This window comes from Corvus cornix, chromosome 3, assembly GCF_000738735.6.
Source record: "Corvus cornix cornix isolate S_Up_H32 chromosome 3, ASM73873v5, whole genome shotgun sequence".
In the NCBI taxonomy this organism is placed as follows: Eukaryota; Metazoa; Chordata; class Aves; order Passeriformes; family Corvidae; genus Corvus; species Corvus cornix.
The window spans coordinates 58,364,073-58,380,909 of NC_047056.1; the positions used below are offsets into that span (position 1 = coordinate 58,364,073).

Here is a 16,837-nt window from a genome sequence, read left to right on the forward strand (position 1 = left end):
TTGCATACTTTCTGCACAAAATCACTACTGACAGCCCCAAGCTCTATACCACCCCCTCAGGCAGATTAAGTCCATCATGCCAGGCATTTGCTTCCTCCAGATGTTCTTCCACCTTTCTTTTGAAGCTGTGATTTCTGGTACAGTAACAGCTCAGTTTACTATCTTTAGCACCCACTAGGACTGTACATTACCTGCAGCATGCAAGAGAAGTGTTACATTTTCTTCAGTGAGATAGGGAAAAAAGACATACATACATTTATACATATTTATTGTATCTTTTTAAAAGTAGCATTTGCAGTTACTTTTAAGCATTCACCTCTCTTCTGCTTCAAATGTGCACTTATTGAGAGAAACACCTACTGGCTTCCAAGTCCAAGATTAATACCAATGATAATACATGCCAGAATCAAGCTTCATTGCTTGTTGGCAGCTCCTGTCATCAAAACACTATACAGTAAGACGAGTGTAGAAAAGGTCTGTGTTAATCATTCAGCAATAGGCTGGGGCTGGATTAGTGACCACAACATCATCTCCAGTTGAAGCACAACAATTTTCCTGAAGTTCACATTTAATTTTTTTTCTTTTGCATCGAGTAGGTGGACAAGGCAGTTGTTTTTTCTACAGTAGCTTCATAAGTTGATAAGGTAATTAAGCTATTAGAAAGCATCCAAGGGAGGGCCACGAGGATGGTGAAGGGTCTGGAGGGCAAGCTTTACGAGGAGGGGCTGAGGTCACTCGGTTTGTTCAGCTTGGAGAAGAGGAGACTGAGGGGAGACCTCATTGTGGTCTTCAACATCCTCACGAGGGGAAGCAGAAGGGCAGGTACCGATCTCTTCACTCTCGTGACCAGTGACAGGACTCGAGGAAACAGCATGAAGCTGAGTCCGAGGAAGTTTAGTACAGATATTAGGAAAAAGTTTTTCACTCAGAGAGTGGATGGGCACTGGAACAGGTTCCCCAGGGAAGTGGTGACAGCACCAAGCCTGTCTGAGTTCAAGAAGCGTTTGGACAATGCTCTCAGGCACATGGTGTGACTCTTGGGGTGTCCTGTGCAGGGCCAGGAGTTGGACTTGGTGATCCTGATGGGTCCCTTCCAACTCAGCATATTCTACGATTCATCCATAGGAAAACACTTGCTGTAGAACTTTCTATTTAGAAATGTCTTCTCTTCGTGTAACAGCAAGAAAATACTTGAAGTCTAGCATGTAGTTAAGAGAACTGGGAACAAACCAAATTTCATCCTTGGATAAACATATGTAAATGCTATAGATTTCAATCTAGCCCACGCACAAAGTTTTACACATACTACAAACAGAAACAGAAGGTATCAGCAAAAGACTATTCTTACATTGCTTCAAATTAATTTGCAACTATACAATTTTAATTGTAATATAAAAAGGGAAGTAATATAACAGAACAGGTATGAAGAGAAATATTTTCCAAACTTTTATTTGTGCACATTCATCAGGTGAAAAAGATAACTTTTACAGCTTCTTTGGTGCCCAATATTCAGCATACAAAAATGTAAAAGACTATTCACAAATAAAACACAAGCTCAAGCTAAAAAAAAAAAAAAGTCTTAAAGGTAGTGCACATCGTGACAGCTTTGCTTATGAATACACAGAAATTACTGCAAAAATAAATAGAACGTCTTTTTAAAAGCAGCAATTTCATATCTTGTAAACTTCTGTTTTTACAATACAGCACTGTTAAGAGTAAAATCCAAAAGAACTGGAGTCTATACTGTGGCCATGAGCAAGTAAAAGAGTCTGTATTCCTCTGCTATGGTTGGTCCAGTTTTCCTTTTTGCTTTTAGTCCAATGTGCAGCAGTCTCTGAAGGTGCTCGGTTAGGGAACCTAACCATCAAGTGGTGAATTACAAAATTTATTTCCTGCTTTCAAACACGAATGGATAAATCTGTTCCACAGCACTGGCAACAGCCTTTACGTTTGGCCCTGAGACATAGTTTAAAAAAAAAAAAAAGGCAGCAGGAAGAGAAAAATCAGAGAATCAGAAATTAAAACAACAACAGTATCTTTAAAAAAACCTTAATATTATTAGCAATCACAACTTCATACCATAGACAATAATAATTTCTCCCCCATTTCTCCTAACTTAAGAAAGTTTTTCTCTGACCACTTTTCATGTGAAAGTCTTTTCTTGTGACTAAATCTGCAAGATATTCTACATTGATCAATGGACTGACTACAAATAAATAATACTGTCATTTAATTTCATAACAACTTGGCTGATTTTCAATTTACTGGCTTAAACAGCCCAGAGAAGAGGCTGAGTGCAGAGGTAAAAGAAGTTCTTTTACTTATGTGAATCTTCTAGGAATTTGTATTTCTTCAAGCCTAGCCATTTTTAGTTCTTGCTTTAAAAATCTACCAACAAAAAGCTACTGTTAAACAGTGCTGGATTTAAAAGAAGTTAATTTCAAGCAAGGTTATTTTAGGTTTGAAAATGACAGACTATTACTTTCTATCCTGGGTTTTGCAAATAGCTTCATCATTGATCTCAGGACAAAACCTGCAAGCCAGGGAATGGTTTTATTGTCTCAGGATGAAGCATATGAATGTTATCTAACATGATTTATGAGCATCCAGGCAAAGAAAAGGAAAAACGACCTAGCAATGCTTTCTGGTGGTACTAGACCACTTTACGCAATGAAAAATTAAGACTGCAAATAAGTGAGCAGTAACATGCCAGAAGATATTAACTCTGGAAAGAAGCTTGTGATGCAGATAAAGGAGAACAGTAATTTCTCACATGCTTTGATGAGTGCGAACTCAGGGTTTTTGGAACCCCACTTTAGACTTCAAAAGTTTCTTCCAAGTATAGAGAACTGTTCAAAATGACTCCCAAAACCAGTAACTTAAGCATAAGTTACTTGAGTAATTATTGTTTTACATGCTCAGTCAGAAAGCAAATGGACGAGAATAGGATTCTTCCTGTGTTTTCCAAGTGGTCGAGTGAAGCACTCAGCGAAAACAAGCCTGGTGAAAGATACCTGTCTTCTGGGTAGATACTGCACCCTCCTTAAATTTGGCTGCTATTAGAAATGAAGGTTCTCAAGAAAGCCTTCTAAAAGTGAGAATATGAGTAGGCAAATAGTTCCAGCAAAAAAGTGCTACTCTCTAAGGCTGAAGAGTTGTGAAAACTGGATCATCATTCTATGGCATATAAGAGAAGGAAAAAAACGAATGAAACAAAACAAACCTCCTAAACCATCCCCTCATTGCTCATTTTGGAGCAAAAGATATTTCTCTCTATTACATGCCAGTGATTTTTAGTAGCTTTTACCAATGTAACCTAATCTTTTTATACTTTTCCCACTAAAAGAACCCACCTTCCTGGGTTTTTTGTAACATTTCTAATTACATATCTCAAACAAAATTCTCTGAGTCAGAGGTATTATAAGTACTAGTACTACAGAAATATGAATCTTTAAAAGTTTCATCTGAATGCACTTGAGAAGGAGTGCAGTAAGGCTGAAAAGTAATTTAAAACATTTTTAGAATAAGAAGTGTAAGACCCTGTACATTTTTTTTGTCTAGAAGAGAGGCAAAACAGAAGCCTACAAAATCAACAGAGGTCTGAGATATTTCAAACTCGCTGCACTATAAGGATGCAAAACTTTTATGTTTACCATATTTACCTTCATATTTGAAAGGAAAATTCTGAAAATATGAAAGTGATTTTGTAAGTAATGAAGTAATAAGAATCTTAAAGAGAAGCTGAATCTCATTAGGAGGCTGACAAGACATGCTGACAGCTTTTTATTACTGCAGTGATACTAAGGCTTCTTATTTATTTTAAATTTAGTTTCTAGTTTTGGCTAGACCAGTTGCACTGTTCAGAACACATACTGCAATGCTGAAATATTTTTTAGCCCTTTATTTTTAGATTACTAAATCTGATGGAAGTTTGTCTTCTTTAGAAAACACTGCTTCCAATATTTTGCGGGAAATGTTCTGCATAAACCTACATATTTGTTAAGGAATTAAGATGTGAAAATAAAAAAAAACCCTTACCCAGCTTCTGAACCAGTAGCTGAGCTCTAACAACTGCAAGACATAATTCCTACTAAAGTGATACACAATTATTTTTTTGGTTCTGTAGTATTTTAACGTGTATTCTCTGAAAAACCTGACTTCTTGTACCTGGACACTGATGGAGGACACCTCACAAGCAAACAGGAAAGAGAATGAAAAATGAAAACGATGAAGAGAGAGGAAAAAAATGGCACGGCCTCTCCAAGACCCAGGACAATCATGTCTCAGATTACATGGGAAAAATCACTGATGCCTGTGATTCAGTGGTGGTTCTCTCAGCTGAGCTTTAACAGAAGAGAGCACAAGTCTGAAGAGCTGCAAACATTGGTCAACTTCATTTATGACAAATTGCTAAGCTCTCCTATGAGTTTCCATAAATCTCCAGTTTGGAAATATGTATTTATGAAAGGGATGTTAATGCTAAATGCAGTGTAGTTAACAGCACTACAAAAGGAAGAAAAAAGGAAAAATATTCAAATTTGGTTTCATAAAAGAGCCAGACTGTGTACATTCAGTCTAACTAATTTTCTGAACCTACCAATAATAACACTTTCTCTACAACTCTTCGGGCACTTTCACTCAAAAACAAACTAGGTGCTAGCACTGGGAAACTACATCTTTTCAGCATTATCTTTTGACTGTTTTAAACATCTTGCTTTCCCAAACCTACTGGCTCTAAAGTTAAATATTCCCAACAGGTTAAATACTTATTTTTTGACATTAAAATACCTGTAACTGTGATACTGCCTGTGGAAAAAATCTGTAAGGTAGCTCTGAGAGATTTTATTCTGTAACACACGGCAGGATGAAGTTCTGGTTCATAACTAGAAAACAAAATGAAAAGTAAAAAAGAGAGACCTAGAACTGAAAAATAAAAGCTTAAGAAGCATATCAGGACGAAAATTCTTTAAAATCCTACCGTACCTCGCATGAGGTCTGTTATTCTTCGTAAATTCTGGCAATCTGATCTCAAAGGGCATGTTGCACACTGCTAAAACATTCACCACTTTAAAATCTGTGAAAATTACCTTTTCAAAAGAGAGGAAAAAAAGACATTAAAAATTTACTTTACAGCAAGTCAGATGTATGGGTTGCAGAAAAAAAAAAAGACAATGGTACTACTTTGGATATTTTGATGAGTCAAAATTAAAACCTTGAGACTGATGCCTTTCTAACAGGCGTCGAAACAGTACTTAGTGGACTCAGATCATTTACATTATCCTTCTGTGGTGGAGTAACTGCTGAACTAGATACCTCACAGTTGTATCATGGTCACTACAGCAGTATGGTTGTAGTGCAGTTTAAGAATGAGACACAGAAGCAACTCAAACTGCTGTACTAAACACCTCCCCACTGAAAAGAAACTAAATTTAACAGCTCATGGAACATCAAAGTAAGCAGAGAAAAAGCTTAAATATTGTTGCAAACTTCTTTAATGCCTTCTTGCTATACACCATTTTTATTAAAGCTAAGAGTAAGACAAAAGGTGACAGCTGTTTTGCTTTAAATGTCCAGTGGCCAGTAAAGCAAACTTTCTACTCTGTAACTTTCTGAAACCCAACTCAAACTATTTGCTTTCAGTTATTCTTTACCATGGACATTTTAGATGATGACAAAATAGCCAACAGACAACTGCTATACAAAGAAACCGCACTGCTGAGAGGTCAGTGTTGGCAGTGTCACTGGGGAAATTTTTACTCATTTTCTGAGATTGCCTAAACTTTAAATGGCCATTCTTCTTCAGTCTATACTTTTTAGAAAGATATTTAGAAAGAAGCAACTTAGCCTTAGATCAAGTTAACCTTCAAAATACAAACTGCTCACTTTATGATAAAACTTGGTGTGTCCACCCTGGAAGCACTGTGCACCTCACTGACTTAACGTTCCATTCCAACTTTAGGAAGCTGGGTCCAAAGTACACATTTGTGACAGTAAGAGCGTCACACTTTTGCTGGGGTCTGATGCAGCATTACCAGCATAGCCTGCCACCACTGCCTTTATGTAATACTATCAAAAGGAGTCTCTCCCTGAAAACAACAGTTACTGTGTCTATTTAATTGTCTGTCCCCAAACTGAACCTGTGTGTAAACAGCACAACAGACTATCAGGAAGTTTTAGAGTTACCAAATCGTGTCATTTTAAGTCGTTCATGTTGCTGTTTTTCAACCCTTACTGTGAAATGCAAGTGGTGCTCCTGACTAGTAATGTTCATCCAAGCCCAGATAAAAGAGGGTGTTTCCTGTCCTAAGTATTTTATTTGGCTTATTTCCAGCTGTGTGACATGACAGTGCAGAAACACTTTTTCCCCTCCGTCTTTAAGAGGCTCACACTTGCACTTATTAAGATGGAAACGTATCTGCTATTCCACCAGAAATGAGTGAAAATTATGTTCAAATGACAGTAAAGTTTCAGTACTTTTTCCAAATAAATCTTTTGAGATACTGTAAATTCTATCTAAGAAACATTTGTGGGTGATTCATATATTAAACCAAATTTGTTGTTCATTATCCAGTGAAGAAGCACTACTCTGAGCTGCCAAACCAAACTGAAATCTACAAACCAAAACAGCTTCTCTTTAACCAGCATCTGGAAAACGTATGCTGACACAAAAGGGGCATCTGAGTGAAAACACGCTTACTGCTAAACTGTTATGCTCCCTCTTCTTTGTTTCTTTCTAAAAAATGAACTAGCAGCATTGCTTGAGTCATGCAAGTCCTTTTACATCAGAATTACCTGAAAACCTAGTTTCTGTAGACTACGAGCTAATCGTCTGGCACCAAATTTAGCTTCCTCTTCACTAGAAAGGAGAAAGAAAAGAATCTAGCATTAACAGAAATAGAGTAAACAGCTGTACACACACACACCACAATAGGTACTCAGAGTACAAAATGAATCATTATATAATGTAGCACATCAGCCATGATCTCATGGACAGCCTTCCCTTTATCTGACTGTGTTACATTTTAACTAGACAGACATTCAAATGGAGTCCTTCATGCCCCGTTTGAAGAATATCTTGGTACTTGGCTCCAGCTGAAGTGAGACATGTTTTGGTCATACATGATTTTAAGTACCCTTAATGGATAAATAAGATCATGGGTAGTCTGGAGTTAACATCCTGAACAATCCTCTTTCATTTTGGAACAGAGATCATACACAGAAAGTATGCAAATTTACTGTTGTACCTTACCTTATCCTTACTTCAAAATGCAGACACGTCTTAAAGGAATTCAGCTGTTAAGAGTTAAGTGAGTCTCAGATGCATTTGAACTGAGAGTCTGCTTTTGCTTCTTTCCAGTCCCTCAACACTATAAAACTTGATTAAATTCAGGTGGGGTTTTGTGAAAAAATAAGTGATATCCTCAAGAAAGGTCATCCCTTCCCAAGTCTCAACTTCTAGGTAAATACACAGAATTCTTAAAGACTTCCCAAATCTCTTTAGGATATTCTTAATAAGGCAGTTTTCCCTGCTGCTCTCCCAAGAAGGCTAAACTGATATTGTTTAAGATTTCAACACTATCTGAGGCAGACACTTCACGCAGAAAACTTCCTCCCAAATACGTAGCTTGACAGGGATCTTCATGTGATCCAGTGTGAGCAAATCTAACCAGTGGTAAGTACCACCTCTTCTACATTTACAATGTTGTATTTTAAAATACACAAGGATCTAGAGCTAAAGAAAGAATCGTCATGAACTCACCTTGTGGCTCCTGTGCAAATAACTTTTCCTGAGGACCAAATTGTGGCCGTAATCCTAGGTTTCCTAAGCTTCATTAAAACCTTCTAAAAAAGAAAAGTGGAAAAATTGGAAATTAGCAGTAATTCAATTTCATACTGGAAAAAAAAATTATCTGTTACCCAAATCAACTAAAGTTACACTAAAACTTCCTTTATTTCGGATAGTCTTGAACTGCTCCTTTATCTCTTTCAGTAATTAAAAAACCCTAGATCCTGAGAAGAGCAAAATAAGCATGAAATGTATCAGCCAATGATTTGGTGTACACAAAATAGATTAAATTAAGGTATTTTTCACTGAATAAAAAGCTGAAAACCACGAGCACCATGCTGAGTTTTTTTCTTATTACAGTGAGTTGGCATTGCTGACTCCATATCAAGATATATTTTCTTGACACAGACATCAAATTTTGGGAGGCAAAACAGACCCTGAGGTGTAAGAGGCCTCATCCCAATATTCACCTCACTACATGCTGTTTCCTGAGACAGCATTTCATCACTCCCATTACTGCACATGTAGTGTATTACTGACTAAATACCTACCACAAGAGAAATAGAGAAATAAAATTCTGCTTTTCTCTATCCGCCATACACAGGTATCAGGCAGAAGAATGTTTAGCTTAAGGAACATTTCTAAAAACAGATAATTGAGGTATGCTGAATCTCTTACCCCAACATCACGCTTGTATATCACATTTGCTCCCTCTAATGCAATCTTCCTCAAGTTTAAATGACATCTTGTTCTAAAAACACACACTACATTTGTGATTAAAATGTCCAGTGCAACATCACTGTCCGCATCCATTGGGGTGATTTACAACTCAATTCTCCCACCAGCTCACCACGAAGATCACATCCTGAGAAGCAAAAATGATAAAATTAAACATACCAATAGCAATCTGCCTATTAATGCCACTGTATACATTTGCCCCTTAAAAGAGACAAGAAGCAGAAGTGACTACACTGACTCACTTAACAGTGTGAGGGGAGGGCGAGTGTCTACATCCTTTGTGCTAGAAAATAGGAGGTAACTTGTTCAAAGCCATGTTGCCAGACTTAATAGAAATGAAATGCATATACATATATATATGTAAAAGAATATTTTAAATTGCCAGTTAAATATGTTACAATTCTTACCAAGTATATTAGGACACTGTAAAGATTACTGAAACTTCTTCCATAGCTCCAGTGGATAATCTTGCCTCAGCTCATTTGAGGATGTCATTAGACACCTCAGGAAAATGCACTTCTCTGACTGAAGTTGATAATTCTGAACAGTTTGACATTTGTGTTGGAATGGATGAGCCTACAAATAACTTTGAACTAACACAGGTTACACAAACTGCAGTCTGTAGACAGCCTGCTGCCACAGCTTTCCCATCTTCATCCAGCACTCTTGGCCTATCTTTCCCAATAATAGCTTAAAGCAAACTATACAAAATGGTGGCAGCAACAGCCTGGGCTGACCCTCTGCACTGCCCATAGGAAAGCATTGTCTGGGCAGAGAGAAATCGAGTGTTTCTGAGGAAAAGCACGGGTAACTGAAGGCACAGGATGGCCACCCAGTACATGTACTGCAAACCTAAGGCACCCAGGAAGCATCCAGGCTGCCCATGCACATCAAAGGCGACACTCCTTACACACACCTCAACTGGGAAAAAGAATCCTAACACCAGGAGTTGGGCTACCACTCACTCCAGCCCAAGAACACCGACATGTCTTCGGTAACCATACAAAGCCAAGACAGCAGACATCTCAAATAGATCTCAGGTGAAAAAAAGGAGAGGGGAAAAGAATAAGATCATTGGTACACAGTGAAAAGGACTTACATAAAAATTTTAGCAGTATTTCATCCAAAATAAACAAAAAGGAAAGCAAAGAATAAAATCAAAGAAAACGTGTCACATAAGCGAAATGCTCCACATGGTCATTACCATGGAAGAAGCAGGACACCATGCAGCAAGAACAATAACATACCTAACAGACCATAAATATTTATATCACTTTAAATGTTTTGGCCTTACGTTCCATATTAGAAATCTTCAAGATAGAATACTGATGTTATTATCAGTATTTTCATCTGACTACAACTCCCTAAACATTGTGCCATAGTCTATAATTGAGAACTCAAGGTGCATCTTTGACTACCCCTCACTGACAATACAGAACTAACAAACTACATGGCAGACATGCACAACGTACTGGGTCAGCTGCTGTGGTGGTTACTGCTTACACTCTGCAGCTTGTTTCCTGCTGAAAGAACTATTCTGTAATTGTTGGCTTGTCCAGTATAAGAAAAGGCAAGATGGATGATAATACAGAAAAGAGATGAAGAAACAGCAAGAAGAAAACAGAAAAACCAAAGGTTATGTGTGGGGGTGGAGGGAATGCAGGAAAAGAAGAGAACAAACAGTAACTAATTAGTACTCCCAGATCTCTTTTTTATTGAACCAAAAATTACATGAATCCTCAAAGTTAGAGATTACTTATCCCATCTGGTTTTGATGGACTACTACAGATTGGGCAAGTAATTTATGGCACCAGATCCAAAGATAGCACATGTGCAGATTTTGAATGGCATGCAGGCAGGGCCATCACGGAGCTGGAACCCATGGCATTTTCAGAGAGGCATTTGTTTTCCACCCTGGCTCCAGCTCCCGGCTCTTGCTGAGTTCATTTACTGGAACCCAGGAAAGATTGTCAACAAGATACCTCCAATCAGTAGTGTCTCCTAATTATCAGCAAGCGCCTGCTGGCACACTGAGCCTCTACATTCTGAAAGAACACCACCATCACGCATAACACCCTTGAAAGGTTGCTAACATCTAAGCAAACCACAGTACCGTATGATAATGTCCCCATAAAATATGGCTTATCTTAAAAAGATCCAGGGAGAAAAGTCACGTGCTCATTCAGAACAAAGGGAAAAGTGGTTGAAAAGAGAGGAAAATTACAATTTAAAAGGAAAAGATCTATTATTAAGGCAAAAAGGCGGCTGTGGAGCTGTCAGCAAGGATGTTTTCAGCAATTACAATGTATCTTGGTTAGAAGTACAATCTACTTGTACAGATTTTAAGGGTACAAAAATTACACAGATTACAGTGGTATACCCCTCTTTTAATTAGCCATGCTCTGAAAGCCCAAGACAACAGACACTAAGAGAGGGGCTTTTTAATTTGAAATTGTATATATTATGTCAATGATTTCGAACACACCCATTCCTATCAAGATACAAATACAATGTTAAAACTTTTCCAAGGCATGGTTTGGAAAGATTGGGTAAACCAAAATGTTTCTAGGCTTGGATACTTGTGATCAAGCAGTACGCAAGTGTAACCTATCACAATCTTTGACTTAAGCTTTCATTTTAATGTCCCACACCTTACCTACAACAAAGAAAAAAAATAATCTAGAGAGAAGATGTCCTGTTACCTTTCTTTGGGAAGGCTCAAACAACTTCAAATTCATAGGAACCATGAGAACAAGAGCAAGTTAAGCTTTTTTAAAAAATAAAAATACATGGACTACATAAAAAAAAAAAAAATCTGAGGAACATATTTACAAAAAAGGTCTAACAATGTTCAAGAAAGAAAGATGTTCTTATTTACACATATCTCCAGCAGCATGACCAGCTGGAACATTCTGATCCTCCTCTTTCCCAGTTGTCTCTGGTATTCTCTGCTATTCATACACGCTACCGGAGCACCAACTGTTATTTCCCAAAACCTGAATTTCTGCATTTCTATATCTTTTCTGCAAAATGGGGAAAATAGTGCTCCTTACATATAAGCCTATTTATATTCCATACTTACGCAGTTACACTTGCAGAACAGAGGTTAAGTGGAAACCAAACATCTGGTTCTTTCCAGTTCTGGGTTTGCAAATGCTTAAGTTGATTTTATTGAGCTCAGCTTGGGTTTTGTTGATTAATTCTGCCCTTTGAAGGTTCTCTCATCTGAACTGTAGAATTTTGGCAGTCTAAATCTCATTTCCAAAATGATGTTTTGCCAGCTAATGCTAATTTAATAATAGGTTAAATTTGAAAATAATTTGTCTACATGTACAGCATTTCTTTTAAATTATGTACTTCATCTGACTTTCTCCAACATAAGAAACTAGCTAACTTTGATTTCAAGTTGTTTTGCACCAGCGTAACACAATCTAACCCGACAGAGGAAACAAGTTTAAATACATCTCTGCAGAAGTTTGCATTATTTTGTTTTATTGGGGAAATTTTAGAAGTTTGTTCTTGCTTTTCAACATAGATTTCAGGGATACACCTGGAATATTACCCTAAGAGGAAAAAAACCAAACAAAACAGGAAGGAAAAGAAAGTAGATGGATTAAGCACGATCATGAACACAAAAATAAAAACAACAACAAAAGCTAATGCAAGGATATTTGACACTGTAATGTATCCTACACTGAAACTAGAGAAACTCCACAGAATAAGAAATACTTTGGAGGGAGGAATGAACACAAAAGTTCTTAAAGCATTACCTATACATCCACTGTTAGAACTATGGACATACTATTTTAGATGCTCTATAAACACACGTGAAGACAAAAGGCCCTGCACTGAAATCTTACAATCTAAAAAAAACCAGCACTCTGTCTTCAGAAAGTTCCAAACCAACCACAGCACCATCATCAAAGAAAGAGGAAAGGCACTTGGGATGGGGTATATAAACAAAGTATTATTTTAAGCTCTTGACTACCTTTGATCCAAGAAACTCAGAGCTATAAAGGTAGATGGGGGATATCTAACAATGGTTATGTTAATGTCAGAACAGTTTAATAAACACCTTTTTCACCAGCAGTCTAAGTATAAGCAACTTCTACTGGTTATTTTTAACCTTTCTCCAAAGCAGTTCACAAACTGACCAGCTCCACAAACAAGTCCAACAGCCCAGCTGAAGGGATATTGATCATTACTGCATCAGTAGACATTTGTCAAACTAATGCCTGAAAGGCATCTTTGAAGAAGTTAACATGAACCTCTGCAGGATGTTTCCATATGGGAATGGAGAATAAATAAAGCCTTTCAGGAATGGGGAGAGTTGATTACATCCTTCCACTGAAGGTGTACTTTTAAAGATTTATGTTCAGCCCCTCAGAAAACAGGTCCATATGAAACGTTGGAGGTGACAGACCTCTGAAATCTGCTTGAATCCTTAGACACAACATAGCCACAGTGGCAGGTGAATGATTCCCTGAAACCAAGAGCAACATATGGATGTGTAGAACATCCTCTGGTCCAAACAACTTTCTTAGTTACTGAGCCAGTGGGGCAAGCTTTTACTTTCTGTTGCAATGGCAAGTTAAACTGTGCCTAAAGCAAAAGGCCATCTTGAAGCCACTATTCTCACCTTTCAGGATTTGCACAGTCATGACTATTTATATTTTGGTGGAGAAAACTTTCAGATACAAGCAAAGCCAGTATCAAAGCAGGGATTTGTTCAATTAGATCAATGCACAGAATGATAATATCAGCTATACCATAAGCAAGTAGGACCTCAAACCTGCTGTCAAATCTCTTGGATAAGCCTACTGCATCTCCGTGGGGTCATACAACACAAATCCATTTGCAAGAATAAAACCAAAGAGTGTATAGAGCAAGACAAGAAAGCATATTTTAAATAATTCATAACAGGCCATTTTCCTCAAATCTTTCTCTCATCAAAAGGTCCATTCATATTCAAAAAAAGATGCACTTGAACTCAAGTTTGTGCCATTTTTCCCTCAGAACATCCAGGAATACCTTAATGCCAAGCATTAAGAAGAGTCCTTTTGGTCCTTAAAACATGTGGAAAATCATCATATGCATGACAAAAGTCTGAAACAACAAGTTCAGTGGCCATTCCAATTCGATGAAACGTCGTAAGAAAAGTAAAAATGTTTAGCTGTAACAAAATATTTTAAGGCAACGGGTAAGCTTCTCACCCCCTCCCAGTCAAACATTTTTACCATTTGCGTGTCCCAGCTGAGGAAGCACGAGTAGCCTTCCTATTCCCGCTGCTGGGAATCTCACTCAAAGCCCTACATGCACCAGCGTCACAACGCTCTGGTCAACAGCTAGTTCTCCCCGCTCAACCCCAGCCCGAAACTTCTGCGGCCGGCACGGCACAAACAAAGCGCAGGCAGCAAGGCGGCCTGGCCACGCCGGGCTCCGCCGCTCGGCAGCGCCGGCTTGTGCGGGCATCGGCCGCCGCAGGGCACGGGGCCGCCACAAAGCCCTCGGGGCCGGGCGCGGGCCGGCCAGGCTAGTCGGGGAACGGGCCGTTCCCCCGCAGGATGCCCTGCCCCTTCCTCTCCCTCCCTGCCCCGGCGGCCCCGGCCACGCACACCCTCCCGCCCCGGGCGCGATCGGCACCGCGGCGGGAGGCACCGGGAGGGCCGCGGCGAAGCGGGGGAGGGCCCGCGCCGCCTCCCTCACCTCGGCCGGGCAGGGGCGGCGGCGGAGAGGGGCGGGACGCGGGGGCCCAGCGGCGGCGGCGGGGTGCTGCCGGGCAGGGCCCGCGGAGCCGAGACGCGGCGAGGGGGAGGAGGAGGAGGAGCGCGGCCCGTCGGCGGGTGGCGGCCGTTACCGTGCGGGCGGGCGGGCGGGCGGCGGTCGGGGCAGGGCAGGGCAGGGCGCAGCGCGGTGCCGGTCGGTGGGTGCCGGTCACCCGGCGGCGTTCCGGGTGCTGGGCCGACTCCCCGCGACAATAAACATCCCCCGGCGCCGCGGGCATAGACGCGGCGCGGCTAGAGCGGCCGCCGGAAGTCACGGCGGCGGGAGGGAGGGAGGGGAGGAGGGGAGGGAGGGGGCCGCGCTTGCAGGGCTTCCGCTGTCGTCCGCCGCCCCCGGAGGCCCGGGTACAGCCCGGGACGGGCCCGCGGTGCGCGGCTTCTCACGGAATCACGGAGCGGGTCATGTCGGAAGGGATCGCAGTGGGTCATCTGGTCCAACCTCACTGCTCAAGCAGGGTTGTCCCAGAGCGCATGGCACAGGATTGCGTGCAGACGGTTCTTGGGTATCTCCAGTGAGGGAGATTCCACAACCTCTTTAGATAACCTGTTCCAGTGCCTCGTCACCCGCACAGTAAAGAAGTTCTTCCTCATGTTCATCTGGAACTTCCTATGCATCAGTTGCTGCCATTGTCTCGTGTCCTAAAGCTTGTAAAACTGATAACAGGCTTCAGCTCGACCACGTCACCTCTTTAGCTTGCTACAGCCCCCTTGGTCTCTGGCTTGGCCGCTCCACACGTATTCTGACTAAACCGAGTGGTCAGCGTTGGTCTGACAGAAGCCAGCAGGCATTAGAGCTCCCAGCAAGAGCACGCTGCCAGTATTGCTGCTCCATACATGCCTGTTGTACTGCAGCAGGACTCTGGTCACTGCCTCCTGTCTTAAAAATTACTTGAATTTTTTTTTTTTTTTTTTTTTTTTAATTTAAAGTGACTTTATTTGGTATTGAAGGGATAGTCCACAGCAGTAAACCGTGGGAGTTTGGTGTGTGAGCAGGCTGCTCACTCCAAGTGAAAAAAAGATATGAGCAAGTGACTGAGAAGTCTCAAATATGCCCAAGTCCCTTGAGTTCTGTGAGGCCCTCAGTACTTTTTTTTTGTGATTCTAATGTTAAAACAACTAAAGTAAGACTGCTGCTTTGCACTCTTTCGATATGCAGATTGTTTCATCCTTGCAAAGTGAGCACATGGTGCACACTTAGACAAGAGACAGAAGGGGACATGTGGACACTGGGAGTGCCTGGGATGGCACTGGTTCTCTCTGTCCAGGACAGTCATCCAAATTTGGCACTGTCCCGCCTGTCTGTCTGTAGGGAGTAGAGCCCATGATGAACTACCTTTCAGCTACACTTATATTTTCTCTTGGAAAAGCTGTTGTGCTTCACTTGGGAGCCCAGGAATGTGCCTGCAATGTGGCCCATTAAGGACTCACTGCCCAGACTGACAAATGAAATATATGTCAAGTTGACTTCAGATTTATAAAGAACATTGTTCTGTATATGAAAATTATGTATATATATTTATATGGGTGCACTGCAGTGTATTCACTGTATTGACAATTTTCTGAAACTGAGGTTCTGTAATTATGTACTTTGGTTATGTGACGTGGTAGCAGAATAGCTTTAATTAGGATAGAAAGAACAGTATGAAATTTAGATTTTGAATTCTTCAGAGTTGGCATGTTTTCTTCTGCTAGATTCAGTTTAATCTTTGAAATGCTTGACTAGGTTCACTTGTCAAGAATAAATATTTCAAGTTCTCACTTCAAATCAGCTGCGAGTAGACGGTTTCTCTCTCCTATTCGCAGGCTGGCTGCACACCGGCGTGTGACAGCGCTGCCACCCTGTGGCTTCCTACAGACACGGATCCAAGCGGAACCCACCGCCTTCGGGTGAATACAGGCAAGCGAGGCAAGCTTTTGGAAACCAGGATTCTGGATTTACCATAGTTCAGTAACTATGCACGGTATATCCAGCATTTTTACAGAGTGCCTTAAGGCTGGTTTTGTTCTTTATGGGCTTCAGGCTCTGAGTCATTACAATTACACAGCTAAAGTGGGGTAGAGTGTTGTGATGTCTTCACTCTGACAGTTCTTTCAGGTTCTGGATGGCTGTATCACAACAGATGCTGATTTGTTTTTTTCTGAATAGCTGGTCACATCTGCAAGTTATGAAGAAAATCTTTATAAACCCTGATTTTGCTTGAATTTTGACTAAGCTTTTGTTTTTTCAGCGTAACCTTAAAGGTTTACCGAAATTCAAAACAAAGTGTCTGCAAGCACACATTACCACTGTCTGTCTCCACATGCTTGCTCTTTTCAGGGTAAAACTTTTTCTAGCACATATTCCTCAGAATTGTGCAGTCATTCCTGGATGTTAAGAAAATTATTTTTGCTGATGAAGAGATGAATACTTACCATTTCAAAGTTTTGACTGCTTTGTCAGCCTGAGCTTTTCCTGTTTAGACTAGAATGTTCTGAAGATTGCATCTTTAGATATATATTTGGAAAATGTGCAAATGTAAGCAAGTAGCTA

The 16,837-nt window shown here is 40.4% G+C and overlaps 1 protein-coding gene across 5 annotated transcripts; it reads right to left on the reverse strand.

Moving 5' to 3' along the window:
* Positions 1–251: 251 nt before the first annotated feature.
* TBPL1 (TATA-box binding protein like 1) lies at positions 252–14,572 on the reverse strand. Of its 5 annotated transcripts, none has more exons than XM_039568847.1 (7): positions 14,382–14,572; positions 8,465–8,651; positions 7,760–7,842; positions 6,793–6,856; positions 4,984–5,087; positions 4,789–4,883; positions 252–1,956 (listed from the first exon to the last, which is right to left on the reverse strand). In XM_039568847.1, the coding sequence occupies exons 2-7, from the start codon at positions 8,597–8,599 to the stop codon at positions 1,886–1,888; spliced, it is 552 nt and encodes a 183-aa protein (XP_039424781.1). In that variant the 5' UTR covers positions 8,600–8,651; positions 14,382–14,572; the 3' UTR covers positions 252–1,885. The 5 variants fall into 5 exon arrangements, with proteins under 5 accessions (XP_039424781.1, XP_039424782.1, XP_010399668.1 ...); XM_039568848.1 differs by lacking the exon at positions 14,382–14,572 and adding an exon at positions 14,231–14,251; XM_010401366.4 differs by lacking the exon at positions 14,382–14,572 and adding an exon at positions 13,762–13,988.
* Between the last annotated feature and the right edge of the window lie 2,265 nt (positions 14,573–16,837).